The sequence below is a fragment of the Mus caroli genome, chromosome 13 (genome assembly GCF_900094665.2).
Source record: "Mus caroli chromosome 13, CAROLI_EIJ_v1.1, whole genome shotgun sequence".
NCBI lineage: Eukaryota > Metazoa > Chordata > Mammalia > Rodentia > Muridae > Mus > Mus caroli.
Window position 1 is genome coordinate 87,367,337 of NC_034582.1, and position 27,658 is coordinate 87,394,994.

Consider the following 27,658-nt stretch of genomic DNA (forward strand, 5'->3'; position numbering starts at 1 on the left):
ACACACACACACACACACACACACACACACACTGAATATCAAATATGTGAAAGGAAAAGAGGGTTTGCCATGCTTCAGAGACCCTGGCAGCAGTTCCTATGGTGGAAGCATCCTCTGCTCTCACAGGAGCTAGGCTGCATGGTGGCTCAGGGACAGGGGTGGGACTTTTGTCAGAAGTCACTGATGCACACACGCTGCTTGGACAAGTTCAGATAAAGGCCTCAGGCTTCCAGTCTGTAAATGGCGGTTCACTAACGTTAATGGGAATAGTTTCGAGTTTCAGAGAATCAAATTCTCCTAGGAGAAAGTTATGAATCTTCCTACATGGATTTGAGTTTGAACAGATTGTGTTCTGATGAGCTCCCCAAGATAAATTAGCTGAAAAATGAGACCCCAGATACTTAATTAAGAAAACTCTTGCTTCGTGTAATTGCCTAGAATTCTTGGTCTGGATGCTACATTGCATCTGTCAGAGTTGATGGAAGGGGCTGCAGCATTCCTAATATTTAGCAATCTTTTCCAAAGAATAACTAATAAGCATTTATTCAACAAATATGTGTAGGTTGCCTCTACGCTTTCAGAGCTTGAATAAGCAAATTACCTGTGCACCAGTCTCTAGTCACCAGAAATTGCAGTCTGGGAAAGGGACAAAGAGTCTGTCCAATCGAGAGCAAGCTGGGGATTGGGTTAAGGACACCCCCCCCCCATGCTAGTCCACAGTACTTCTGCTTTGGGGAGCACACCTATGGGTTCCTAACTCAAGTCCCATCACTTGCCTCACCCCCAACATTTCCTAATACAAACTGGGCATCATTAATCCAAAAATCCAAGATCTCAAGTTTACTCTCTTTTGATTTTTCAAGACCATGTTTCTCTGTGTAGCCCTGGCTGTCCTGGAGCTCACTTTGTAGACCAGACTGGCCTCGAACTCAGAAATCCGCCTGCCTCTGCCTCTGCCTCTGCCTCCTGAGTGCTGGGATTAAAGGCGTGCGCCACCACGCCCGGCTCGCAAGTTTACTCTTGAAACTTTGTGAGCACTGGGAGAGGCACAAGTAGATACTTCCATACCTGGTCTCTGATGGCTCAACATAAACAAATCTTGCTTCATGCTCGAAGTTATTTGGAATCCTGTGTGATATAATGTATATATAAAGTGTCTAGGAAACAAAAGGATTTCTTTTTTGTATAGACCAGGGTTCTCATAATGCACTATTATGTGCATACAAATATCCAAAACTTAAAATCCAAAATTTATATTTTATGACATTTAATTAATTAATAAATAATTTGTATATGTGTGTCCACTCACTTGCTCACAGACATGTTCCATAAATATGAGAGGACAATGTGCCGGAGTTGGTTCTCCTCTCTAACTATGCAATGGGCCCCAGGGATCCCGGGATGGGGCTCATCAGGGCTGGTGGCAGGTTATCTTTTCCCACTGGGCCATCTTGCTGATCTCCAAATTCAAAACTCTAAACACTTCTGGTCCAATAAAAAAACAGTCAACAACAGCATGCATACCAAACCTTCAACCTAACCCAGTCCCTTCGCCCTCGTCCTAGTGACTTTTAGGCTCTTTCTGGACACGTGTATGAGTTGGCTTTCACTCGGCTCATATGGCTGAAGCTGCTTTATATACTGTGTGGTGAGCTGTCTGCTCAAACAGCCACCAATGTGTCCTTTCCGGTATCCACCTGACACTTCTTCATGTCTCCGCAGCATGAAAATGCTGCTTAGGAGGGATGTCACCAACAGTGTGCAAATGTCACCTGATGTCTGTATTTTCTTCCTTCCTACTTTTAAGGCAGGTTTAACAACTTATTTTCACCCCGGGATAAACTTGAAGAAAATACATTATGACAGCATCAAACTTTACGAGAGGCTGGAAGAAGAAACCGGACAGGTAAGTGCTTTACGGTGACGGTGTCTGTGAGGTCAGCCACGCAGATACAGAAGGTGTGTGTGGTGCTTGCTGTGGTGGAGACAGAGGCTAAGAAAGTACCTGGGTCCATTTTAACATCCTGCTCACTTCTTAAAGTGTACTATCTAGGTAACTAACTATTCTTTTCTTTTTTTAAGGAAGAGGTAATAAATGGTGCCTTTTCAGACTTTGTTTAGTAGGTTCCCATATCTATAGTATTTGAAGTCAGGGCTCTCAGCAAACAGCTTGCTCAGGCCCTGAATGTCCATGCCTTCAGAAACAGCACGGTAAGATCCCTCCTCTTTATTTTTATCTCTTCTCATAGTGACTGTTTCCATGGACTAAGTTCAAAGGCTTCTTATTGTTTTCATGCCCTTATCCTCACCAAGGGTCACTAAAAGCTCCCTGGAGTCTTCAGGATCAAGATCAAAGGCTCAGCAGGGTCTGGGGCTTGCCCTTCCTTAGCTACCCCCACCCCCCAACCCCCCACCCCCACCCCCTCCTGATTTCTTAACATTCTCCTTTGCCTTGCCTCTATTTCCATTGCTCAAGTGCTTTTCTTGCCCTCAACAGCATCTGCTCTCTAAGTCTGTGTTGTTTTCTTCCTACCTTTTCTGGGTGGATCCACCTCCCCCTCACTAGACACAGATGGCCCACCCCTGTTACGTGCTGGTAAGCTCATGTGTGCACACAGCTCTAACACACGTGTGCCACTGTTGTTGCTTTAGTAGTTGGTCTTCCCTGCAGAATGTGAGCGGTTTGAAGGCCAGGACTGCCCTCCTGTTTGGTAACCCAGGACTTCACTCAAACAGAAAGACTTTTTAAGAGATGCCAAATGTGCCGGGCGGTGGTGATGCATGCCTTTAATCCCACCACTTGGGAGGCAGAGGCAGGCGGATTTCTGAGTTCGAGGCCATCCTGGTCTACAAAGTGAGTTCCAGGACAGCCAGGGCTACACAGAGAAACCCTGTATCGAAAAAACAAAAAACAAAAAACAAAAAACAAAAACAAAAACAAAACAAAACAAAAAAGATCCCTCTCAGCACTTTGGTTCTCTGCAGTTCCTCCTTCCTTCCTCTGGCTGGCCTTCTCCTTTTCTGTCCTGCCCCTTCAGTCTGCACTCAACCCCTCAGCCTGTGCAACTGTTTGCTTTTTGCTTCAGCTGCCCTACGGTTTCCTGCAGACAGACCGTTCCCTGCAGAAAGACAATTCCCCGCAGACAGACTGTTCCCTTCAGACAGACTGTTCCCTGCCGACAGACAGTTCCCTGCAGACAGACAGTTCCCTGCAGACAGACAGTTCCATCACACCAGCGCTTTGCCTCGCTCTCTCACCCAGCTCCTCAGGTTTGCAGTGCTGCCCAGCTTACAGGAACACTGACTAAACTGCTGCTGAACAAATGTCTTTTCGTAAGATGCAAATGTCTTACGTCGTGATAATGATCGCCGCCTAATAAACCTCTCTTACTAGATTTTTCACTGTGCTAGGGAACTGTTTGAGTGCCTGAAGACAATTTATTTATGTGCTTTGCCTGGAATTATTGTCACAGGTGGTGGGATTCCATCAACCAGGTAGTATCAGGCTTGCTACAACTCCTGTAAGGGTGGACGAATTTAAATACCAAATGACGCGAACCAACTGGCATGCCACGGAACAGTATATTATCGAGCCTGAAAAAATCCACGAGCTGTTCCCTTTACTCAACATGAACAAGGTATTTATTGGAAGGACAATTTCACTTTGTCAACTTGAACTAAAATTATGTTAAAATAATATGTTTTAATGAGTTAATTAAAAGTAGAAATAATGGATGTATACAGACTGTAATGTCAACATTAGATGGTAGGTGTTACACTGTGGGCCGGTCACAGTGTATTTAGGATGTCTGCAGAGACAACGAAACCCCTTTCTAGTGACAACTAAGGAAACATTTCTATACCTTTCTGTGACCGGATCCCTCAGACTGAGGTGCTTTTACACACCAGCTGTCTGTTGGGGAATGGCAGCCTGCTATGACGACTCTAGAAGGGATTGCTGAAGTTTTAGGTCAAGAAGCCCTGTGCCATACTCCCTCTTATGCCGCCTGCTCCTGGTGGCGCCTCCCTCTCAGACCATTCTGGGCACAGATCTAGACTAACTTTGAATCTCCTTAAGGGAATCCACTTGACAGGGAAGTTAATGTTTTTTTTCCCCTTCCGGTTGAGCATAGTATTTTTTCCTTTTTTTTAGCAGAATATTGGCAACATTACTGTGGTAGTATTTATGTAAGCAGAGACCATGCTAAGCCCTTTCTGTGCAAACTCTGGCTATTATGACCCAGAAAACAGAAACTTAAACAATTTACACAGTAGGATAATTTTGCTCAGTGTAGAAGAGCTGGAGGAAAGTTTTCAACCCTGGGCCCTCTCTGACTCTGTCCTGGGTATGGGGAGACAGCAGCAGATTGCTTGGGGAAGCAGACAGCCGTTTCCTTGCTAGTGACTGTGTCAGTCATTCTGGTCTCTGAGTGTTTGTGTAACTGCTGTGGGTGCTGGGGTGTTGTGCTCTTGCGAGTCTTTACAGGCTGCAGGGACTCTTTCTTGCCCATGGCTTTGTGTGATGGCATTGTCTTCATCGAAGTCCACTCCACTATACTACTAAGAATCCATTTATATCCCTTATATGTCAACTCTGAAACACTTCCTTAGAAGCTCTCATCGATACAGATTTCCTAAAAGTTCTTAAGCAATGGAAACACATGGACCAGGACATGCCAAGCCACATAGTCATGGGATCACTGCAGAAAGCACAAAGCCATTACAAAACACCAGCGTGACATCCGCAAGTCACCATGGTGTGAATGCCATCAAAACCCAAAGTCTCTTGCACTGGATACATAAGTACAAAGACTAAATTTTAGTAAAAAAACAAATCTGGGCCCAGATGGCATCTCTGATAAATTCTAACAGATAGTTATAGTTGAAGAATTGATATGAATCCTTCACAAAGTCTTCTAAAATTAGAGTTGAATATGTTCCTATACAACCTATAACACTAGTGTGTCTCTGGTATAGAAACCAGACAAAAACAAAGGAAGAAAAGACATACTATTGTTCTTTCTAAATCTAGATGTGAAAGTCTTTAAAAAAAATCTAGTAAACTGAATTAACAATTCTATGATATTGCCAAGTAGAGTGTGTCCCAGGAATGCAAGGTTGGTTTAAAGTCTAAACGTTAATCAGTGTAATATTATCACAGTAACAAAGGGCAAAGAGTCCAAAATAATCTAAACAGATGCAGGAAAAATATTTGTCAAGACTTCCTGTTCATAGTTGCTGGCATTTTCTTGCCAAATAAATGAGATCTTGTTACATCATTTGCTATGCTGCCTCTGTCAGCTCACGTCATCCCCCTTCATTCCCTCAGAGTACCTAGGCTGAAGTCGTAACACAGAGGAGGTGTGCAAGAAGTTGGATTATAAACCCAGTATACATTTTCATCAAGCACAATATGTGCACATATATACTGAAATCTAGTATTTTCATACCCTAGGCTACCACTCTAGCACTGAACTATAACCCCAGCTCATTTTTTGTTTCTTATTTTGAGGAAAGATCTCCAAAAGCTTTCCAAGCTGTTCTTGAACTCATTCTATTCCAGGCAGATGTTGAACTTGGAATCCTGCCTTAGCCTTTCTAATAGCTGGGATTACAGACCTACACCATCAGACCTAGCTGATATTGGGTATACACTAACATATAAATATATTTATAATATTGAATACGTAAATGTTATAACTGATATATCAATTAGAATTAGATTAGGCTTTAAACCTGAAAAACCAAAATAATAATGCTTAAGTCTTTTTCTCATTATTTAAGTATTTGTACTGGATAGTCCTATGCCAACTTGATATGAGCTAAAGTCATGTGGGAGGAGGTAACCTCAATTGAGAAGTGCCTGTAGGGAGGGCACAGCCATGGTGGATGGTGCCACCTCTGGGCTGGTGGTCCTGAGTTCTATAAGAAAGCAGGCTGAATAGACCATGATTAGCAAGTCAATAAGCAGCACTCCTCCATGACCTCTGCATCAGCTCCTGCCTCCAGGTTCCTGCCATGCTTGAGTTCCTGTCTTATCTTCCTTTAGTGATGAACAGTGATGTGGAAGCCTAAGCTGAAAATCCCTTTTCCTCTCCAAGTTGCTTTGGTCATAGTGGTCCATCACAGCAATAGAAACCCTGATTAGCCACTAAACCATGAAGGCTTCAATGATCAAGCCACCCTCTAAATCATTACGGTGCCAGTCCAGGGGTTTGACTCTTGTGTTAGTGTTCCATATGTCAGTTGGAGCCCAGCCATCACATCTGAATTTCAGACACCAGGATGGAGAAACTAACAAAAATGGGCATACGCTAGTTATCTTCTTGGAGTGGCTCTGGAAGCTGCCATATAATCCTTTCCTTTGCACCCCATTGACTAGAACTTAACATTAGCTTTAGCCACTGACTGCAGATAATAGCTGCCAGAAGATTGGAAACTATACACTTTGTTCTTAGTGGCATGGAGACCACTAAGATTGCAAAGCTTTATCAAGTGGCTTCATGGTGATGAATGACTCAGCTCTCATTGCAAATCTTGCTCAAATCTGAGTATGACTTAAAAAAGAAAAGACATGTTAACTGCTGTTGAGATGCTTTCTCTCTCTGCTGGCATCAAACCCTAGAAGCCTGTGCATGCCAGGCAAGCACTCTGCCACTCAGCTATGTATATATATGTCTAGATGTTGATACACTTTTAAAGTCTAGTTTTATTAAGCATTTGTCAGCAGGCTATATTTGCGTTGAGTAATAAACATACATTTCTTTGAATTTTGACTTTCTTATGGTTGACTTAGATTTTAGCTGGATTGTATAACCCAGGAGATGGCCACATTGATCCTTATTCTCTGACGATGGCCCTGGCTGCTGGGGCTAGGAAATATGGGGCCCTTCTAAAGTATCCAGCACCAGTGACATCTCTGAAGCCCAGGCCAGATGGGACATGGGATGTGGAGACTCCACAAGGATCTGTGAGAGCAAATAGGATTGTGAATGCTGCAGGTAAGCCGCCAGCCCTTCCCTTCCCCCGCCTGGCTTCCCCCTCCATCCTCACCTATCTACTACCCCGGTGTCTATTCTTTTCTGCTCTTTGTGACCTGACAACTCGTAGGTGGCTTTTTCCTTTCAGGTTTTATCTTTGTTCTTTACTGGTTATGCTCATGACCAAACTCCAGGGATCAGGGGTGATCAGGGATCAGGGATCACGGCAGCGTGCTTGCCCGGCACACTTGACAATCTCCAGCACCTGGAAGACAGGGACAGTGGGATCAGAAGTTCAAGGTCCTTTCTTGTTCTATAGGGGGTGTGCGGGTTGAGTCTAGCCTGGGATACTTGATATCCTGCCTCAAAACAAACAACAAACAAAGAAGCAAGTTTGGACCTAAGTTCTACTCTTCCGATTTCTTACTATACAACTAACTGTATTTAATGTTCTTTTAAAACTAGATGTGATCATTTCTGTTCCTTCGTCATCTCTCTTATCTGTCTGGATTACTTTGACTAGTCAAACACTTCTAACCCCTTTCCTCTCAGAACATTATTAAGCACATTTCAGTCGTGTTGTTAAGCTGTTCTGTTACAGTTTGTGGAGTAGTGAAGGCTGGAGGGATGGGAGATAATCTAGTGACCATCCCACTTGTTATTTGTGGAGCCAAGGCCCAGTATTAGAGCCATTGACTGAGCTGCATGGCCAGGTCTGAAGGATCCAGACCTGGAAGCTGGTCTTTAGATTTTTGTGCTTAGACACTTTCAGACATGTTGGTTACACGTGAAGTTGTCCTCAGTTCCGCAGGCTCGGAAAGAGAGCCCATGGAAATACTGGGCTGCTGGGACTGGGTTTATCGTTTATATTTTCTTTTCTTTAAAATGTATCCATTTATCCTTATTTTCTGTGTTTGAGTGTTTTGCCTGAATGTATGTGCACGAGGTACATGCCTTGTGCCCTTGAAAGCCAGAAGAGCTCAGCAGATCCCCTGGGACAGATGGTTGTCAGCTGCCATGTGGGGGCTGTGACTAGAACCCTAGTCCTCTGGAAGAACAGCCAGTGTGCTTAGCTACTGAGCCATCTCTCCAGCCCCAGTTTATATTTTCTTACAGTTAATGATAGCTCATTTAAACGTAAAATAATCATAGAGCAGTGTCTTAGTTAGGTTTTTACTGCTGTGAACAGACACCACGACCAAGGCAACTCTTATAAAGGACAACATTTAATTGGGGCTGGCTTACAGGTTCAGAGGTTCAGATCATTATCATCAAGGTGGGAGCATGGCAGCATCCAGGCAGGTATGGTGCAGGAGGAGATGAGAGTTCTACATCTTCATCTGAAGGCTGCTATCAGAATACTGGCTTTCAGGCAGCTAGGATGAGGGCCTTAAAGCCCATACCCACAGTGACACACCTATTCCAACAGGACCACACTAATAGTGCCACTCCCTGAGCCAAGCATATACAATCCATCACAGTAGCTCATTTAAACCATAATCATAGGCCAGCAAAGGATTTTTGAGCTGTTGTTTAAATTATCAAATGAAAATAGTCTATTATTATCATTACTATTATTGTTATCAGAAAAAACGATATACTATGAAAATACACTTGAGCCATGTTTTCTTTTGTTTTAGCTAATAAAATTTATTTTAAAATATACAACTCAGTATTGACATTTTTAAGTCACCAAAATAATTTATAATAGTCAAATGCCTCTTAAATATATATAATATCTTCTGAAGCTAAAAGTAATATACACTAAACCAGTTTTTAAAATCTATTTGGAACATTAAACATCATAGAAGTAGAAAAAAAAACTCTTATGAAGTCCCCTTTGAAAGGAAATTGTGAAAAGTTCCCGATTAGACAGAAATCTTTCCATCTCCAAGGGAGAATGCATAGCATAACTGTGGCTTCATAGAATGAATTGGGTAGTGTTCCTTCTGTTTCTATTTTGTGGAATACTTTCAAGAGTATTGGTATTAGCTCTTCTTTGAAGGTCTGATGGAATTCTGCACTAAATCTATCTGGTCCTGGGCTTGCTTTTTTTGTTGTTGTTTTGTTTTTGTTTTTTGGGGGGAGACTTTTAATGTCTGCTTTTATTTATTTAGGGGTTATGGGACTGGTTAGATGGTTTATCTGATCCCAATTTAATTTTGGTATTTGGTATCTGTCTACAAAATTGTCCATTTCATCCATATTTTTCAGTTTTGATGAATATAGGCTTTTGTAATAGCATCTGATGATTTTTTTTTAATTTCCCCAGTTTCTGTTGTTATATTTCCCTATTCATTTCTGATTTTTGTTAATTTGAATACTGTCTCTGTACCCTCTGGCTAGTCTGGCTAAGGGTTTATCTATCTTGTTGATTTTCTCAGAGAACTAGCTCCTGGTTTGGTTGATTCTTTGTATAGTACTTTTTGTTTCACTTGGTTGATTTCAGCCCTGAGTTTGATTATTCCTGCCTTCTCCTCATCTTGGGTGTATTTGCTTCTTTTTATTCTAGAGCTTTTAGGTGTGCTATTAAGCTGCTAGTATATGCTGTCTCCAGTTTCTTTTTGGAGGCACTTAGAGCTGAGTTTTCCCTCCTAGTACTGCTTTCATTGTATCCCATAAGTTTGGGTATGTTGTGCCTTCATTTTCATTAAATTCTAAAAAGTCTTTAATTCTTTCTTAACTTCTTCCTTGACCAAGTTATCATTGAGTAGGGTGTTGTTCAGCTTCCATGTATATGTGGGCTTTCTGTTGTTTTTGTTGCTATTGAAGACGAGCCTTAGACTGTGGTGATTTGAAAGGATTCATGGGATTATTTTAATCTTCTTGTATATGTTGAGGCCTCTTTTGTGACAGATTATATGGTCAGTTTTGGAGAAGGTACCATAAGGTGCTGAGAAGAAGGTATATTCTTTTGTTTTAGGATGAAATGTTCTATAGATACCTGTTAAATTCATTTGATCCATAACTTCTGTTAGTTTCACTGTGTCTCTGTTTAGTTTGTGTTTCCATGATCTGTCCATTGATGAGAGTGGGGTGTTGAAGTCTCCCACTATTACTGTGTGAGGTGCAATGTGTGCTTTGGGCTTTAGTAAAGTTTCTTTTATGAATGTGAGTGCCCTTACATTTGGAGCATAGATGTTCAAAATTGAGAGTTCTTCTTAGTAGATTTTACCTTTGATGAGTATGAAGTGTCCTTCCTTATCCTTTTTGATATCTTTTGGCTGAAAGTTGCTTTTATTCAATATTACAATGGCTTCTCCAGCTTGTTTTTTGGGACCATTTGTTTGGAAAATTGTTTTCCAGTCCTTTACTCTGAGGTAGTGTCTGTCTTTGTTACTGAGGTGGGTTTCCTGTATGCAGCAAAATGTTGGGTCCTGTTTACGTAACCAGTCTGTTAGTCTATGTCTTTTTATTGGGGAATTGAGTCCATTAATGTTAAATGATATTAAGGAATAGTGATTGTTGCTTCCTGTTATTTTTATTGTTAGAGGTGGAATTATGTTTGTATGGCTATCCTTCTTTTGGGTTTGTTGAAAGAAGATTACTTTCTTGCTTTTTCTAGGGTGTAGTTTCCCTCCTTGTGTTGGAGTTTTCCATCTATTATCCTTTGTAGGGCTGAACTTGTGGAGAGATATTGTATAAATTTGTTTTTGTCATGTAATATCTTGGTTTATCCATCTGTGGTAATTGAGAGTTTTGCTGGGTATAGTAGCCTGGGCTGGCATTTGTGTTCTCTTAACATCTTCCCAGGATCTTCTGGCTTTCATAGTCTCTGGTGAGAAGCCTGGTGTAATTTTGATAGATCTGCTTTTATATGTTACTTGAGCTTTCCCCCTTATTACTGCTTTTACTAGTCTTTCTTTGTTTTGTGCATTTGGTGTTTTGACTATTATATGATGGGAGGAATTTCTTTTCTGGTCCAATCTATTTTGGAGTCCTGTAAGCCTCTTGTGTGTTTATGGGCATCTCTTTCTTTAGGTTAGGAAAGTTTTCTTCTATAATTTTGTTGAAGATATTTACTGGTCCTTTAAGTTGGGAATCTTCATTCTCTTCTATACCTATTATCCTTAGGTTTGGTCTTCTCATTGTGTCCTGGATTTCCTGGATGTTTTGGGTTAGGAGATTTTTGCATTTTGCATTTTCTTTGACTGTTGTGTCAATGTTTTCTATGGTATCTTCTGCACCTGAGATTCTCACTTCTATCTCTTGTATTCTGTTGGTGATGCTTGCATCTATGACTCCTGATATCTTTCCTAGGTTTTCTATTTCCAGGGTTGTCTCCCTTTGTGATTTCTTTATTGTTTCTATTTCCATTTTTAGATTCTAGATGTTTTTGTTCATTTCCTTCACCTATTTGGTTGTTTTCCTTTAATACTTTAAGGGATTTTTGTGTTTCCTCTTTAAGAGTTTCTAGATGTTTACCTATGTTCTCCTGTATTTCTTTAAGGGAATTATTCATGTCCTTCTTAAAGTCCTCTATCATCATCATGAGATGTGACTTTAAATCAAAGTCTTGCTTTTCTGGTGTGGTGGGGTATTCAGGTCTTGCTGTGTGGGGGAACTAGATTCTGGTGAATCCAAGTAGCCTTGGTTTCTGTTGCTTTTGTTCTTGCCCTTGCCTCTGACCATCTGGATATCTCTGGTGTAAGCTGGTCTTCCTGTCTCTGACTGTGACTTGTTCCTCCTGCAAGCCTGTGTGTCCCTGAGAGACCAGTTCTCTCTGGGAGGGATTTGGGTATGGAGAGCTATGGCATAGGGTTAGCTCCAGGGTTCAGACAGTAACCAAAAGGATCCTATCCCTGGCTGTTCCTATGTCCTGATAGCTTTGGGAATGTCCCTCTTGGGCCTGAAATTTGAGCAGAAATAGTGGTCTTACCTGTGCTCACAGGTGTGTGTCGGCACTCCTGGGAGACCAGCTCTTTCCCGATGGTATTTGGGTGTGGAGTGCTGTAGCACAGGGTCTGCTCCCATCATGGACAGAAACTGACAGAAACTGACAGATCCTGTCCCATGCTGCTCCTCCATTCTTGTGTCCTGAGGGCTCTGAGCAGAAGTAGTAGTCTTACCTGTGCTCATAGGCTTGTCATCACTTCTGGGAGACCCTCTCACTCTCTGTGGTATTTGGGTAAGGTGCACAGGAACAGCTCCGGGTGCTGTGTCACAGGATCTGGCACCATAAAAAGCTGAAAACTTACAAAGAACCTTTGCTTTTTGATGGGGAAAATGAAGGAGTGATTTCCAAGTCCAGTCTTCTAAGATACTATGGACTAGAGGTTCCCGAGGAAAATGGGATGGAAGAGCAACAAACAGGGAGTCACGGGAAAGCAAGGTTCAAGGAGTCAGTTTTCTTATAGTTCTTCCATTAAACTACAAACCTGATTGATGTTAGTTTTAAAACAGAAACACTTAATTTGTAAAAATTACATTTTTTATTAATTTATTTTAAGGGGTTGAGACACATCCTGTACTGTTGCATGTAAAGATTGGGGTACAACTTGCAGGAGCTGGTTTCCATAGTCAAAGTTTCCACATCAAAGGGCTCAAACTCTAGATGTCAGATCTTGGCGGCAACATTTACCTGCTGAGCCATCTTATCAGCCCCTTAAATTTTTTAAAAAATGGACCTAGAAAAATCATTGTCTTTAATATTTAAAAGTCTACATTAGTATTTCACATTCTTTTGAACTCATTTCTCCGATTTGAAAAGCATAAAATATTATTCTTTTAAAATATGCTTGAATGGGCTGGGCATGGTAGGGCACGCCTTTAATCCCAACACTCAGGAGGCAGAGGCAGGCAGATCTCTGAGTTCAAGGCTAGACTGGTCTATAGAGTGAGTTCCAGGATAGCTAGGGCCACACCGAGAAACCCTGTCTCAAAAAACAAAACCAAACAAACAAACAAACAAACCAAAATAAAACCAAACCAAACCAAACCAAAAATACTTAAAACTAAAAATATTATAAGACTTGCCTAAAAATAGAAACAACTGAATAAAAACCATGCCTTGAACCTTACTTTCCCGATTCTCTGTTTGTTGCTCTTCCATCCCATTTTCCTCTGGAACCTCTAGTCCACAGTATCTTAGAAGACTGGACATGGAAATCACTTTTTCATTTTCCCCACCAAATAGCAAAGGTTCTTTGTAAGTTCACACCTTTTAATGGTCTCCTGAGTTCACTCCTAAAAACATTTGGCTGCTATCATAGCGATAGCAAATACAGAGACCTCCATATCCAGTTCCTGTGGCAGACATTACTAATTGATAACTGTGCTCACTTTAGGCAAGCTTGCACAGAGACCCACTGTGCTTTGTTTCAAAATAGGGCTTCAGGACCTCATGCAGCCATAATGTACATTTTGAGAAATAACTCTATATTTAATACATTTCCCAATAGCTTCTCTAAAATGGATAAAATTACTTACATAATAAGCTAGCATTGCAATGTCACATACTGTGACAGCTAAGACATTTCTGAAGAGCAAAGTGAGAGTGCTCCAAAGAGATCTGCCTGAGCCCAGGAACTGGTTATCAGGTGGGGCTCTCCGTGCAGCTGTGAAATTCTGAGATTGCTGGGCTCAGGAAAGCAGTGGCAGATAGTCCTTGAAAAAGACTGTGCTGTCGAGAAGACACCTTCTAGGGACTGATTCTAATGAGGGCCCTGCATGGAGCGACGATCCTCCTCAAAGTGGGTATTGCTTCTCAAAGCTGCCCAGTCAACTCTACTCTTTCCATGGTATTCTGGACGCTCTTTACTGAGAGCTGCGTGAGCTGCCTGTCTCAGTTCTTAACTCCTGGTCCTGTTCATACCAAATCTTCATCCTATGATCTGCCCCTCCCATTTTATCTTCCTTTTCTTCCACTGGGCAGAAGTTGCTGTTTACATAATAGTAGCCCCTGGGATGTATGGTGGAGTGTGTGTGTGTGTGTGCGCGTGTGTGCGTGTGCATGCATTTGTGCGTGTGTGCCTTCACCCCTCTTGTAGTACTGAGATGCTTTAATAAGATCAATTTTATGAATAAAAGCAAGCATCGTGTTAATGATTGCAGATTGTGGCAGCTGGAACATTGCCCAGAGTCACTCAGTGAGAGGAAGATGCCGCAGACCTTTGGACAAAGTCCTCAGGGTAGCTCTCGAATCCAGTTAAAGAAACCAGAATGCAGACACAGAAACATAGTCACACTGTGAGAAATATGAAGGCTGCTTGCTGAGTCTTTGCCATACTCATAAGAAGGAGTGGGTGAGGACAGAGCTGTGTGAGTTTGCTGTTTTCAGTCTTGTCCAGGGCACTGGGCTCTCGGTCCAGAGACTCATGCATTGCCAAACCTGTACCTGAGGCAAATTACTGATTTATAAACTGGGGATAATAATACTGCCCCAAGAAGTCATTGTGGATAGTAAACAGCTAGTAACATAAAATACCCAGGGCTGGAAAACAGCAAAAAATTAGGTATAATGATAATAATTAAGATTATGATGCCTATTTTCTTGAGAGTTTGTGTCTTTGTCTGGGAAACATTAGCATCGTGTATCATGGCTTCTTGATGCTAGTCATGAGGTTATTCCTTTCTTTTGCCCCAAACCATCTAGCAAACATCTGCTAGGAGACAACTTCCCAAAGAACTTGGCTGTCAAGCTAGGCTATCTGGGAATTTCCGTGGAACATTTCTTGGTCTTCAGAATAATTTTAATGTAGGGAGTCTACCTGGTGGCTTGCAAGGTATATTTCTTGTATGTGTTTTGTCTTGAAATGCTAAGGATTGGGCCCACGGCCTTGCATGAGCTAGGACGGTTGTCTCAGTGAGGGTCTCTATTGCTGTGATAAAAACAAAAAGCAACTTGGAGAACAAAGGGTATATTTCTTCTTCTACTGCACCTTAATAGCCCGTCACGGAGGGACGTCAGGGCAGGAACCCAGAGGCTGGAACTGAAGCAGAAGCCATGGGGGAGTGTGGTTTACTTATAGAGTGTGTTCAATTTGTTTTCCTGTACCCTCCAGGGCCACCATCCACGATCACTAATTTAAAAAATGCCCCACAGGTTTCCCCATCAGGACAGTTCTATGATGACATCTTCCCAGTTATGATTTCCTCTTCCAAATGACTCTGGCTTGTTAACATAAAACTAAGCCAGGACTCTGAATCCCTGCTTAGAACCTGCAGTTTAAATGGTACTGTCTTTACTAGATGATTTTTTTCAAGACCTTCTTCTTTTTTTTTTTTTTTTTTTTTGGCTGTGGGGTTGGGGGTTGTTGCTGAGGACTGAGGTCGCATTCACCTCATTAACTACTGTGCCATTGAGCTATATCCTGCTGGTTCATTCAGTTATTTATTTAATTTTACATTGAGCTAAGGTCAGTTGCCCAAGTGGCCTCAAACTGTATATAATATCAGTGCCTTCAAACTTGAAATCATTTTGCTTTCACCCCTGACTACATATGGATTACAAATCCGTATCATATGGACATAGCCCATGTCACCATGCTAAAATGTCTCCTGAGGAGCGCCTGTAGACGGACATGCTGACAGGTGCGTGTGCTGGCCTTTCTCTTCTCTTTTCCTCTCCCCTCTCCCCTCTCCTCTTTCTTCCCCCAAGCCCCTCTTCTCATCTCTCTTCCCCTTCATCATTCCCCCTTCTCTTCCTTTCTCCTCCACTCTCCCCTCCTGCTGTCCCCTCTTTTCCTCGTGTGTGTGTGTCCGTCCCTAGCTGTGAGCAAGCAGGCTGAGGAGAGGTTCTTGGCACCTCCACCATCTCATCTTAGTGTGCAGCAGGCTAGCTGCTTTTTAGTAGCTGGAGCTTTACAAATGAGCTGGCTTCTATCACTATTCCCCAAGCCCCTTGCCTGGGCACAGGGACATGTCATAGGGACCCAGCACAGTGCAGGCACACAGCACAGCACAGGTAGATACTGTTTACTATGAAGAAAAGCTTTCTTGTACATGGTAAGGAAGGTGCTTGTTGACCTTGTTGACTCATTAAACCTGGGAGGACTTTGTAAATCTTACTTAGAATTTTCCTAATGTGACAAAGCAGGAAACACGTGAATGATGCTAACCTGGAACCCAGTTTTTAATCCAGAAAGAGTTGCTGCCTTTTGCCTGTTGCAGTGTACCAGAGTAGGAGACCTCCATTGTCACAGTGTGTGAGCCGTCTAGAAGAAGTGAACTTGGTCCTGAACCAGCCTGCCTTTGTTCTAGCCTCATTCCTACCATCACTGTACCTGTGTTTAGTTATCCGGCATGCGTGGTGATGATGGCAGTGGTGGTGATGGTGGTGCGTCTGGCCCCAGAACACGGCCTCACGCACTCAGGGTAAATGCTCTACCACTGAGATGCATGCCCATCCCTGTCGTCTTGTAAACAGCCGTCATTTCCAATGCTCATTTTTATTGGCCCTCTAGTTGCGTTGCAGGTGGAGATGAGTAGGTTCTTTTTTTTCCCTTTTAGATTGATTTTTTTTTCTGTGCTTGACCCTTTGACCTTGGTTGCTAGGAGCTTTAGCAGGAGTTGAAGTATAATCTTGGCTAGACTTAGACCAATTCAATAAACAGAAAAGGGGGCTTCTCAAATACCAACATCCAAGGGTAAATGGGATTTAAGGCAGTACAGTTAGACAAGATGTGGGCAAACATGTATACTTTGTTTCTATGATAAAATGCATTAATAAGCAAAGTGCTAGACTCAGAAATTTGTAATTATGTTTGAATAGGACAGAATTTATTTTCTTCAATTTATGTTTTTAATAGAAACGACTGGGTCGGGGTACTGCAGTAGTTTGAATTGCTTGGCTAAATAATGTGACTTTAGAGCTAAAAACTGTCCTAGTATGTACAACAATAGATGACTTTGCTATGTTTTCCTACAAAGAAAATCCTGACACTGGTAATTTATACCTTTCTACAGGCAGCAATAAATTACGTCACTAAATTATTAAAGACCAGCAAATGTCTCTGATGCCCACAACTTGGATTTCAAGTTTACAAATGGGGAGCCAGTGGGGGGTGATTACTCAAGCAAGAATAACCTGACAGGCCAGGGTAGCACAACAGAGCACTTAGGTGGTGTTTGCTTAGACTGAAAAAATGCTGGCTGCCCAGGAATGCTGGCTATTCAGGGATGTTGGCTACTCAGGGATGTTGGCTACTCAGGGATGCTGGCTGCTCAGGGATGCTGGCTGCTCAGGGATGCTGGCTGCCCAGGGATGCTGGCTGCTCAGGGATGCTGGCTGCCCAGGGATGCTGGCTACTCAGGGATGCTGGCTGCTCAGAGGACCTGGTCTGCTTCCCAACTAACTCACAGGTACCTCTGTACTTAGCCTTGAACTATTTAATAACAGGGATCTCAGAACCCCTTACCAGATTTTTTTTTAAAGCAGAAAGAAAAACAGCAGAAAATTTAGAATACAATCTAAAAGCAGTAATCAAGAGGGTTCGCCAGTCCTTTGATAATTACTCAAAACTACTATGAAACAAGCTGCTCAGAAGTCCCTCCCTATGAATAATTAACAGATGGATAAGCACACCGTACTTTTGTTCAAAATAAAATTACATTGGTCATTTTATATCCTAAAATACCTTTTTATGGGTAATGCTGTGGTGTTTATTTTAAATAAGGTCTTGCTAGCTGGGTGTGGTGACTCATGTCTGTAGTCCTTCACTGGGGAAAAATGGAGGCTAGAAGTTCAGAAGTTCAGTGCCAGCCTGGGCTACATGTGTTTGTGGCCAGCTCTGGCTATATGTAACCTCATGCCAAAAAAAAAAAAAAAGAGGGAGAGCAAGAGCAAGGATCGAGGAGCAAAAGTGAGAGCGAGCACAAACAGCCTCACTGCTGCTGCTAGGGCAATAGCAGCAAAAAGCATTGAGATTTGGTGGTCGTAGATCCTGGGGTCTCTCAGACAATCATATCCAGGTCCAAGCCTAGGGAAACGAAACATCGGTCTCGGAAATGGATGTGTCTAATCTCCATCTTGCTGTTTGCTCTTCTTTCCCGCAGCACTCGTGATGAACCCACCTCGCGTGTGCTGCAATGTCCCCCCACTGAGCTTTCCTACCAGTCTCGCTAGTTTTCTGACTACAGTGCTCGACTAGAAGGCACCTCACAAACTAACCGTTACTCTTGAAGTAGCAGAACTTAATGTGTTCTCCTCCCAAAGTACATAGACTGTAAAAAAAATTTTTCCCTAAATTTTAAGTCAACAGAACAACCTTGAGTCTGTGGAACTGGAAGAGTTCAGGGTTTAGGAGGGAGGGGTAGGAGGTGACTCCGAGGGCCACTGCATGCTGGGCTGTTCTGAATGACACTGATGACAACAGCACAAGGGCTCGCCCTCTATCTCGCTGTGTCTGTCTACACGCACTTTGTTATTGCCTTTCTTATACACATTTGTACTTTTTATATGTTTAGGTTACTTTTTTTAAAAAATTTTTAAAGCTCACCTTTGCTTGTGGGTAATAGGGTTTTTCATGGAAGGAGCTTCTCTTGAGTTTCAGATATTATCAAAACTCTTATCCTCTTTCCCATTCTATTTTGCAATGCTCAAAAATACTTAAGATGTGGCTCAGTGGTAGAGCCCCACCTCATAAGCCTTTGGTTTGCTTTCCAGCACTAGAACCAAATAAACAATGAAATTTCCAAATACATATTGCAGTATCAATGTCATAGGTATATGTATTATGTACATGGTGGCACTTTTAAAACGATTTTCTCACTTAAGGATTTTGGGCTCGTGAAGTGGGTAAAATGATTGGACTAGACCATCCCCTCATCCCCGTTCAACATCAATATGTCGTCACATCAACAATCCCAGAAGTGAAGGCTTTGAAACGAGAGCTGCCAGTCCTCCGCGACCTCGAAGGATCCTACTATCTCCGACAGGAAAGGGATGGGCTTTTGTTTGGTCCCTATGAGAGTCAGGAGAAGATGAAACTCCAAGCCTCCTGGGTCACTCACGGAGTCCCTCCAGGTGGGTTCAGCTAATGAAGGGTGTGCACGTTGGAGATGATGGATCAGCTCCCCACACCTGGGAGCCAGGTATAGAACAGGACAAAAATCCTAGTGCTGACCTTCTGGTGTCTGGGGCAGCATGAGGGTGGGATTGGAGGTGAGCCAGGTGGGAGGAAAGGGGAGAGACACGGTTGGTTGAGAAGAGAAGCTGACATTGGTGCTGGGGCTGCTGGGAAGGCTCCAGATATAGGGCTATCTGCCCTTGCCAACCTTCTGCCATCTCCCTATTCCCCCATCTGACTGCTTGGTCTAGTTAAAAGATCTGAACACAGATGCATGTGCTCTGACAGTAGTCTACACTGCAGGTACCCAAGACAGGATATCCAGCCTACAACTGGTTAGTCAGAGTCTTCAACAAAGGTGGAGCTATGGGCAGAGGCCCTCCTGTGCCTCACGAGTGGGAGAGGCTCAGAGCCGTGTGCCTCAGCAAGAGGGGCTATGCTTACTAGTTGGGGAGAGAAGGGTCAGGGTATTTTTATTTTGTTTTGTTTTTCATTTTTCTCCATGAAGTCAAATCAAGAATTGGGTTGTCTAGGCTACATCTCTAGTTTTAATCTTGTGTATATGTGTTTGCCCATGGATACAGGTGCATGTATGTACAGATGTGTGGACACATGAAGGCCAGAGATCATCCTTAGGTGTCATTTCCCAGACACTGTTTACATTTTCTTTTTGAGATAGGTCTCTTGCTGGCTAGGAACTCATCAGAAGCTAAGCTTGCTGGTGAGCCCCACGAATCTACTTTGCCTCCATCTCCCCAGTGCTGGGATTACTTGGAAGTAATAGTGCATGAAGCCACATCCAGCTCTATCTATTCTATCTATCTATCTATCTATCTATCTATCTATCTATCTATCTATCTATCTATCTATTTACCTACCTACCTACCTACCTACCTACCTACCTACCTACCTACTTATCCATCCATCTATTATCTATCATCTATCCATCTATCATCTATGTATCTATCCATCTGTCCATCCATCATCTACCCATCTATTGTCTATCTAGCCATCCATCTGTCTATTAATCCATCCATCATCTATCCATCATCATCCATCTATCCATCCATCTGTTCATCCATCCATCTGTTCATCCATCTATTATCTATCTATTATCTACCAATTCATCTATCTATTCATCTATTGACTATCTATCTATAGATCTATCTATCTATAGATCTATCTATCATCTAAAACATGGACTCATGGGCTTAAACTCATGTACTTGTGTTTGCAAGGCCAGTTCTTTTCTAAACAGGGCCACCTCCCCAGCCCTATTTTCTGGCATTATAAGTTGATAAATAGTTTGCAGTATAGAACATATCTCTCCCTCTCAAGTAACAGAAAAAGATTTCTGACCCACCTTGCCTCCTGTAGAGGCTGGTCCAGCAGCCAAGGGGCTTTGGCTTTGCTGAATGGGCCCTGCACATCTGGAGCTGAGCAGGATTACTCCTGACATCAGAGCGAGGGCTGAGCCACTAGGGGAGGCTGAAGTGGGGCTCTCTCTCCACTCTGTCCATGCTGTGGCTTTTCTTCCAAGTAAATGCTGAACAAATATTTAATTAATCCTAGCTGGAGGGAAGGAGAACCAGACTGTGAGTTGTTCCCGGCATGGGTGTCCATGTGTCCTAGGGCAACCCTGCTAGCCTGGAAGCTCCACGCCACTAGCCTGATCTGCAGTTCTCAAGAAGGGCTGGAGGGACCTGGGTGGATACTGTGTGGACAAATGTCGTGATGTTTATCTGTGACCCTGCTTTGAGTCACAGTGACTTGTAGGACAAGAAAAAGTGGTGGTTGTGCAAGACTCGCTTCTGTGTGCAGGACCTTAGCCCATGGACACACGTGGAAACAAGCTGTAGGGAGGAGGTGGCCTGATGAAAGGAGTCATTGTCATTCACGGTGCTTTCAGCTTCTCCCTCGAAGAGCCCGGAGCACTCCTCCAGTGTCCTCGAGTAACTAACTGCACAGTCCATTTGCTCTCACTTTTATGTTAATTGAAAGATTTAAAAAAATCTCTCCTGACAAACCAATTTATTCTTTTAAAAATAATGATTGGGTTAAATGTTGGGGAAAAAACAAGCACACATTTTGTTTCTTTTTACTGAAAAGGTGATTTTTGTTTTAGTAAGAATAACATTGTTTTCCCCAGGAATGTGAGGGGTACTGGTGTGGGGATAGTGAGTGCCGATTCAGACTTAATATTTCTCACAGTGATTAATTGATTGATTGATTGACTGACTGACTGATCGGTGTGTGTATGTGGGCATTCAGATGTCATGACACTTGTGCAGGGGTCAGAGGATGACCTGCTGGAGCCAGTTCTTTCCTCTCCTCCCACCATGTGGGTCCTAGGGAATGAGCTCAGGTTGTCAGGCTTGGTGGAAGGCACCTTCCCCCTCTGAGTCATCTCAGCGGCCCCACGTTTAGTATATAAAGAAAAGAGAAAAATCATCCATACAGGCACCTGTTTCAGAGACTGCATCAATCTGAGACTTGTCTGTTCGTGGGGGCATTCTGAGCATGGCGTCTGTCTCTCTAGGCTTTGGAAAGGAACTTTTTGAGTCTGACTTAGACCGAATCTCAGACCACCTGGAAGCTGCCATGGAGATGATTCCTGTCTTGAAAAAGGCGGACATCATCAATGTCGTCAATGGCCCTATCACCTACTCTCCCGACATTCTGCCTATGGTGGGGCCCCATCAGGGGGTCAGAAATTACTGGGTGGCGATTGGCTTTGGGTGAGTAGCACTTTGAGGTTTGACATTTCTTGTAGAAGTGTTTATGGCTAAGATCTAGTCTCGAATATTGGGCCCCAAAATGGAAAACGTGGAAGAGGCTGGGGATGGGGGTCAGTGGGGAGTAAAGTAAGGAATGCAGGAAGGAACTAGTGTATTGGGCTAAGCACTTAAACGATAAGGGTTAGCCCACAGAGGCCAGTCGTTTTCTGAAACTGCCATCATGTGTTTCTTGTCAGTTCCATTCTTCATGTCTCCTTTCATGCCACTACCTTCCAAGAGGTCAATTTGCCCCAACTGGGCAGGAATATTTTCATAACAGAATGTGACATATTCAAAATATCAAATGGATAACATGGCTTACATATTTTCACTGTAATTCCTGTTTGTCTAACGTGATTTACTTCTGTGTGACTCCCTTGGCTGCTTCCTACTTAAGATTCCACTCCTCGCCCGTGCTTCATTTCTAATATTTGTCCCATTAATATGCTGAATACTGATGTCAAACTCACTACACCATCATATCACAGTTTCCAATACTCTAGTTTTCTTCTCTATTCTCTTTGGCTGTTTGTTCAAATAATCTTTAATGATTGCCAGCTCCGCGCCAAGCCTCGAGCTACAAGCACAAAGTGATAGCTTTTATTCGCCCTGAGAACTGACCTGTCAACAGACAAGGTACATTCATTTTTCTAAAGGAGTGCAGTTGCGGAGAAAGCATTTTGCTTTCTGCCAAATTCCTCCCACACTTCTTAGAACCAAGGCGCTGGCTGTTGGGTTACTATGGTTGGGGGTGCCAGAATGCTTAGTTAGGGTTTTTTAAATATGTGGTGGTAGGGATCAAACCCGGGGAGAAAATGGGGTTCTCCCGATTAGTAACAACTTCCCTTGATTCTCTTTCCATGACTTTCGCCCCATTCGGTTTTCAAAAGCCTCTTTTTCATGTTATCATAGATAAAACCATATTGAAAGGCTTTGTTCAATATGAATGGGCAGGTAGACCTGATTAAACCTGCCAGAAGTGGTCATTCTGATATCACAATCATATGAGAGGTTTAAAATATCCTTTTGTGGCTGAGGATACAGCTCAGCAGAGTGCTAGCTTAGCATGCAAAAAGGTCTGATCCCCAGTGTCCCACAAGACAGGCATGGTGGTATATCCCCTTTAATACCAAAGGTTGGGAGATGGAGGCCCAGGAAGATCAGAAGTTCAAGCCCACCCTCAGCTACATAGTCTGTCTGAGACCAGCCTGGGTTACATAAGACCCGAAGCATTGTCTTGTAAAACTAGGAGACAAACAGACCTTCCCTTCCAAGTGACCTATTAGTTGTAAAGGACAGAGGCCATGTTCTTTTCCACCCTTCCCACAGTACCCATTGTGTGCCTGCCTCTGTTGGGATGCTTCTAAGCTGAAGGGTCTTTGCAGGGAGGCATCTCCTAAGAGAATCAGCACTACACTGAGCTGAGAAGAGGCAGGGTGGGTGCCTCCCACTGAGTTGCCTGTCAGTCAGGATAAAGTCAGCTCACTGAAGGCTGGTGATCGAGCACCAACCACATCTTCTCTGGGGTCTGCATCTTACTAGCCTACAGAGGCATGGAATCCTACCTACATATCTGTAGGTATGGAATCCCTTGAGAAACTGTGAAAACAAACCAGCAACCAAGTGAGGCGCCTTTCATTTGCACGCCAGAACATACACTGATTTGTTTTTAGGGAAAAACTGATTACTAAAACATAGAGATTATATTACCTGTGTGTCCTGAAGAGCCTAGGTGACATCAGATCTGATGCCCTGTAAGGAATTTGGACGTGTTTCACCACTTGAATGCACCACATTTATAACATCCGAAACATCTTTGTATCCAAAAGATACGGCATAATCCATGCTGGTGGGGTAGGGAAGTTCCTCAGTGACTGGATCCTGCATGGAGAACCTCCTTTTGACCTGATAGAACTGGATCCCAATCGCTACGGCAAATGGACGACGACACAGTACACCGAGGCCAAAGCTCGAGAATCATACGGGTTCAACAACATTGGTGACGTACTAACTTGCTGTCATCTAGAAAGACCTGCAATGCCTCTCACTTTAGACACTCTGTTCTGTTCCCTGAGACTGGTGGGAGACTGTAAACAGCACCATGCCTTAAGAAATGGCCAGGAATTTGTTACTGTATATGTTTAATGTATTGGGTCCATCCCTGAATATGTTATCATAGACGGTTAATGTATTGGGTCCATCACTGAAGAAGTTACTGATTTTAAGCAGTTAGTTTAGTGTATTTTTACTTTACTCATTGATGATCAGTATAACTGACATCCTTGGAGGGAAATCCCCACCGTTTCCATTCTTAAAAGCCCTCCAGTGTGTTGAATCACTTCAGTTATAAACTATTAAAGCACTGGTATTCCCTTTGCAGTTGGTTATCCTAAAGAAGAGCGGTTTGCTGGGAGGCCAACCCAGAGAGTCAGTGGACTCTACAAAACTCTGAAGTCCAAGTGTTCCATGGGCTTCCATGCAGGCTGGGAACAGCCACATTGGTTCTATAAGCCTGGCCAGGACACTCAGTATAGGTAAGTGAATGTCTTATCCTGCCTGTGGTTTTGATCAGGGGCTGCCACTGCAGGGGTAGAAAGGAGAAGGACAGTAGGGCATGGATTCCTCTCCATCATGACTGTGCCACTCTTGGATGAACACCAAGTCTACTCTGGTATCATTTACCTGCTTATAATGGAGGTAAATTCCTTAGGCAAGCCCAGGGGATACTGGCCAGTCTCAGTGATGCCTGCTCTACTTGGCAGCTACAAAGATCTCAGAGGAAACTTTCTCAGCTCTACCCAAGTACAACCATGGCTTTAATTGGCTGCTGAAGGTTTATCATGGCTTAGGGTTTCTGGACAAATTTCATGGCATTCAAATGCTGTGTGGAAAGGACTCAGAGCTCTTGGTCATGATGCAGACAAGAGCACCTGCACTTGGGGTTAAACTAAACCACCAAGTATGCCACCAATACAGGCCTCTGAGTCCCTGTGAAGTGCTGCATTTCATGACTGGACTTGGGATTAATGGTAATTGTTCCAGTGAGAACCCATAAACTAAGAAAACATGAACAGCAAATCTAGGAGCTAATTTACAATTCCTGTCAACTTGTCACTTTGCTATTTTAAACAGGGTTCAGGACTAGAAAAATAGTTTAGTTGGTAAAGCACTTGTCATGTAAATATGAAGACTTGAATCCAATTCCCAGTACCCGAGTATAAAAACCAGGCGCGGGGGCATATGCCTGTAATCCCAGTGCTGTGGAGGCAGAGACATGTGGGTCCCTGGGCCTTGCTGGCCAGCCAGACTAGCCTGTGGATAAACTTTAGGCCAGCGAGAGACCCTGTCTTAGAATTAAAATAAGGTGAACGGTTCCTGAGATATGGCACAGAGGTTGGCTGTGGCCTCAACATGTACAAGCACATATGTGCACATGCATCCACATATGAACATACAAGCACACGAAACAACAGGTTTTGAAGTCTACTTTAAATTCAGGTAAGTGGTGTAGAATACAGAGGTGAGGACGCTGCAGGTGAGTTTGGCTCTGGAGGCATCTGGTCTAAAGGGTCGGAATGCTTAAGTTTCAGATAAACACTAGCTTGGTTTTTCATTTTGTGATGTTTAGATCTGGCTTAAGTTTCTTTTTAAAAAAATTAATCATTATGCTACAGGAAACTGCAGACTCAGCACTCTGTTTGGAAGCTAAAAACGCCATGTTAGAAGTCCATATGCTAAAGTGGAGATGAATCAGTGACCTTTGTTCTAGACCTTGTTCTGTCTAGCTACTACAAAGGACCTAGAAGCCACTCTGTGCCTTTTCTCTGAAGAGAGAAGGTGCTGGGCTAGACCACTGCTTATCTCAGGGGTGGGTACCCCTGGAACCTGCCATGATGCCCAATCCCCTTTTAACAAGTAGAAGTGATTTGTATTCACAGTGCTGGCTAGATAGCTGTGTGTGTGCGTGCGTGTGCACACACATGGCATATACATACATGGATACACACACAGAGACACAGGCACAGGTAGATACAGACACAGAAGCGTGTGTATGCACATGCACAGATACACATGCACAACATTCATACATACTCCATTCTGATTTAATGAGGCTTTACAGCTAATATTTGAAAAATACTCTCCAGAGTATACAACAGGCTTCAAAACCCCTGGACTGTTGCCTTCTACGCTGCCCTCCAGACCAGAGTGCCCATGAATCCTGTCTTATTTTTCTCACTAATTAACACTTCATTCACTATAAAATGGGTCAAACGGATAGATAAGTAAGCCATAAACGGTCAGATTCCAAAATGTGTATATGATTTACAGAACAGATTTGAGGGTGCCTCTCCCCCAGCCCCAGGAGGCTTTCCTCGATGGGGGAAACAGATTAAAATATTCTCATTTCTATTTTATAATTTTTGGATAATGGATGGCAGTAAATATTGTGTTTCAGGCCAAGTTTCCGCCGCACAAACTGGTTTGAGCCGGTGGGCTGTGAGTACAAACAGGTTATGCAAAGAGTTGGTGTGATTGACCTGTCTCCATTTGGCAAGTTCAACATCAAAGGCCGAGGTTCCACCCAGCTTCTAGACCATCTCTGTGCTAATGTCATCCCCAAGGTAAATAGACAAGGTCCAGGATTCCGACCTGGTCCTTTAAAACACCCAGATCCTACCTTTGACTCCACGGATTCCACGTGGATGCCAGAATGCTTCAAGGAACTAGGAGTGTGCAAGCTAATCTCAACTGAAATTTCTGTTGAGTAGATTGTCATCTACGAAACTAATGACTTCACTTAACTTGTCAATAAGATCTTAAAAGTTGATGGTAGTTAAATGAGTGTGTGTTTTTTTTTTTAAGTTACTACACTTATTTTTATCTATGTGTGTCAGGCACGTAGAGGTCAGAGGGCAACTTGCAAAAGTCTTTCTTTTTGACCTGTGGATTCCAGGGATTGAATTTAGGGTAGCTTTGACCAAAAGTACCCTTACTTCAGTGCCATCTTCCCAGCCCTGAAGTGCCATTTTTAGGACAAGCAATTTCGTATGATTGTTTAAATGGAAAGCTTAAATTAATCTTTGGTTTAGTTCATCTACTTGACATAAATGGTAGGAGGCAAGGCTTTTCATGGTACACACAATTGACATGTGTGTGAAGACACTTAATTCACCCTCAAATGTTTCTAAATTCTTTTGTGCAGGTGGGTTTTACAAACATAAGCCACATGTTGACGCCCAGAGGTCGGGTGTATGCTGAACTGACTGTTTCCCAGCAGTCTCCTGGGGAGTTCCTGTTGATCACTGGCTCCGGGTCGGAACTTCACGACCTTAGGTGAGTGGACAGCTGATGAAATAATTCTGTACAAGTGACAGTGACTCAACCTCACACAGTTTTTCTTGTGCTAGAATTCTAGTTTCCTTTCTATGGCTGTGATGAAATGCTGTGACAAAAAGCAATTTAGGGGAGAAAGGCATAGACTTCAATGTACAGTGTCAGGTGACAGTCCATCACTGTGGAGAAGTCAAGGCAAGAACGGGAACGGCAAGCAGCTGGTCATACCACAGCTGCAGTCAGGAGCAGGAGAGATGAAGGAAGGCATGGTGACTTCTTGCTCACGCTAGCTTGGTTTTTCCACTGTCACACAGTTGTGGACACTCTTCATTCGTGGGGAATGGCGCTACCCATGGACCCCCTGTGTGGGGAATGGCGCCACCACAATGGGATAAGTCTTCCTACTACATTTAACTTAATTAAGACACTGCCCACAGACATGAATACAGGCCACCACTGCCCACTGAGATTCTTTCCATAGATGATTCTGGGTTGTGTCAAGTTGACAAAGATGCATTGTGGAAGCTGGAGAGATGGCTTAGCTGTTGGCAGCACTGGG

General features: G+C 43.1%; 1 protein-coding gene across 5 annotated transcripts in view; it reads left to right on the forward strand.

Annotated features, from left to right (window-relative positions):
• The window catches only part of Dmgdh (dimethylglycine dehydrogenase), an 85,420-nt gene that overhangs the window by 11,429 nt on the left and 46,333 nt on the right, over positions 1-27,658 (forward strand). For all 5 annotated transcript variants that reach the window (XR_003834667.1, XR_002379435.2, XM_021179821.2 and 2 more), the window contains exons 4-12: positions 1,808-1,906; positions 3,474-3,638; positions 6,797-7,001; positions 18,697-18,945; positions 21,528-21,726; positions 23,595-23,764; positions 24,146-24,299; positions 26,222-26,387; positions 26,969-27,099. Coding sequence is in view for 3 of the 5 variants with exons in the window: in XM_021179821.2 (XP_021035480.1) it covers positions 1,808-1,906; positions 3,474-3,638; positions 6,797-7,001; positions 18,697-18,945; positions 21,528-21,726; positions 23,595-23,764; positions 24,146-24,299; positions 26,222-26,387; positions 26,969-27,099 (1,538 nt within the window). In the remaining 2 variants the exon portion in view is untranslated. The remainder of the gene's footprint in view (positions 1-1,807; positions 1,907-3,473; positions 3,639-6,796; positions 7,002-18,696; positions 18,946-21,527; positions 21,727-23,594; positions 23,765-24,145; positions 24,300-26,221; positions 26,388-26,968; positions 27,100-27,658) is intronic.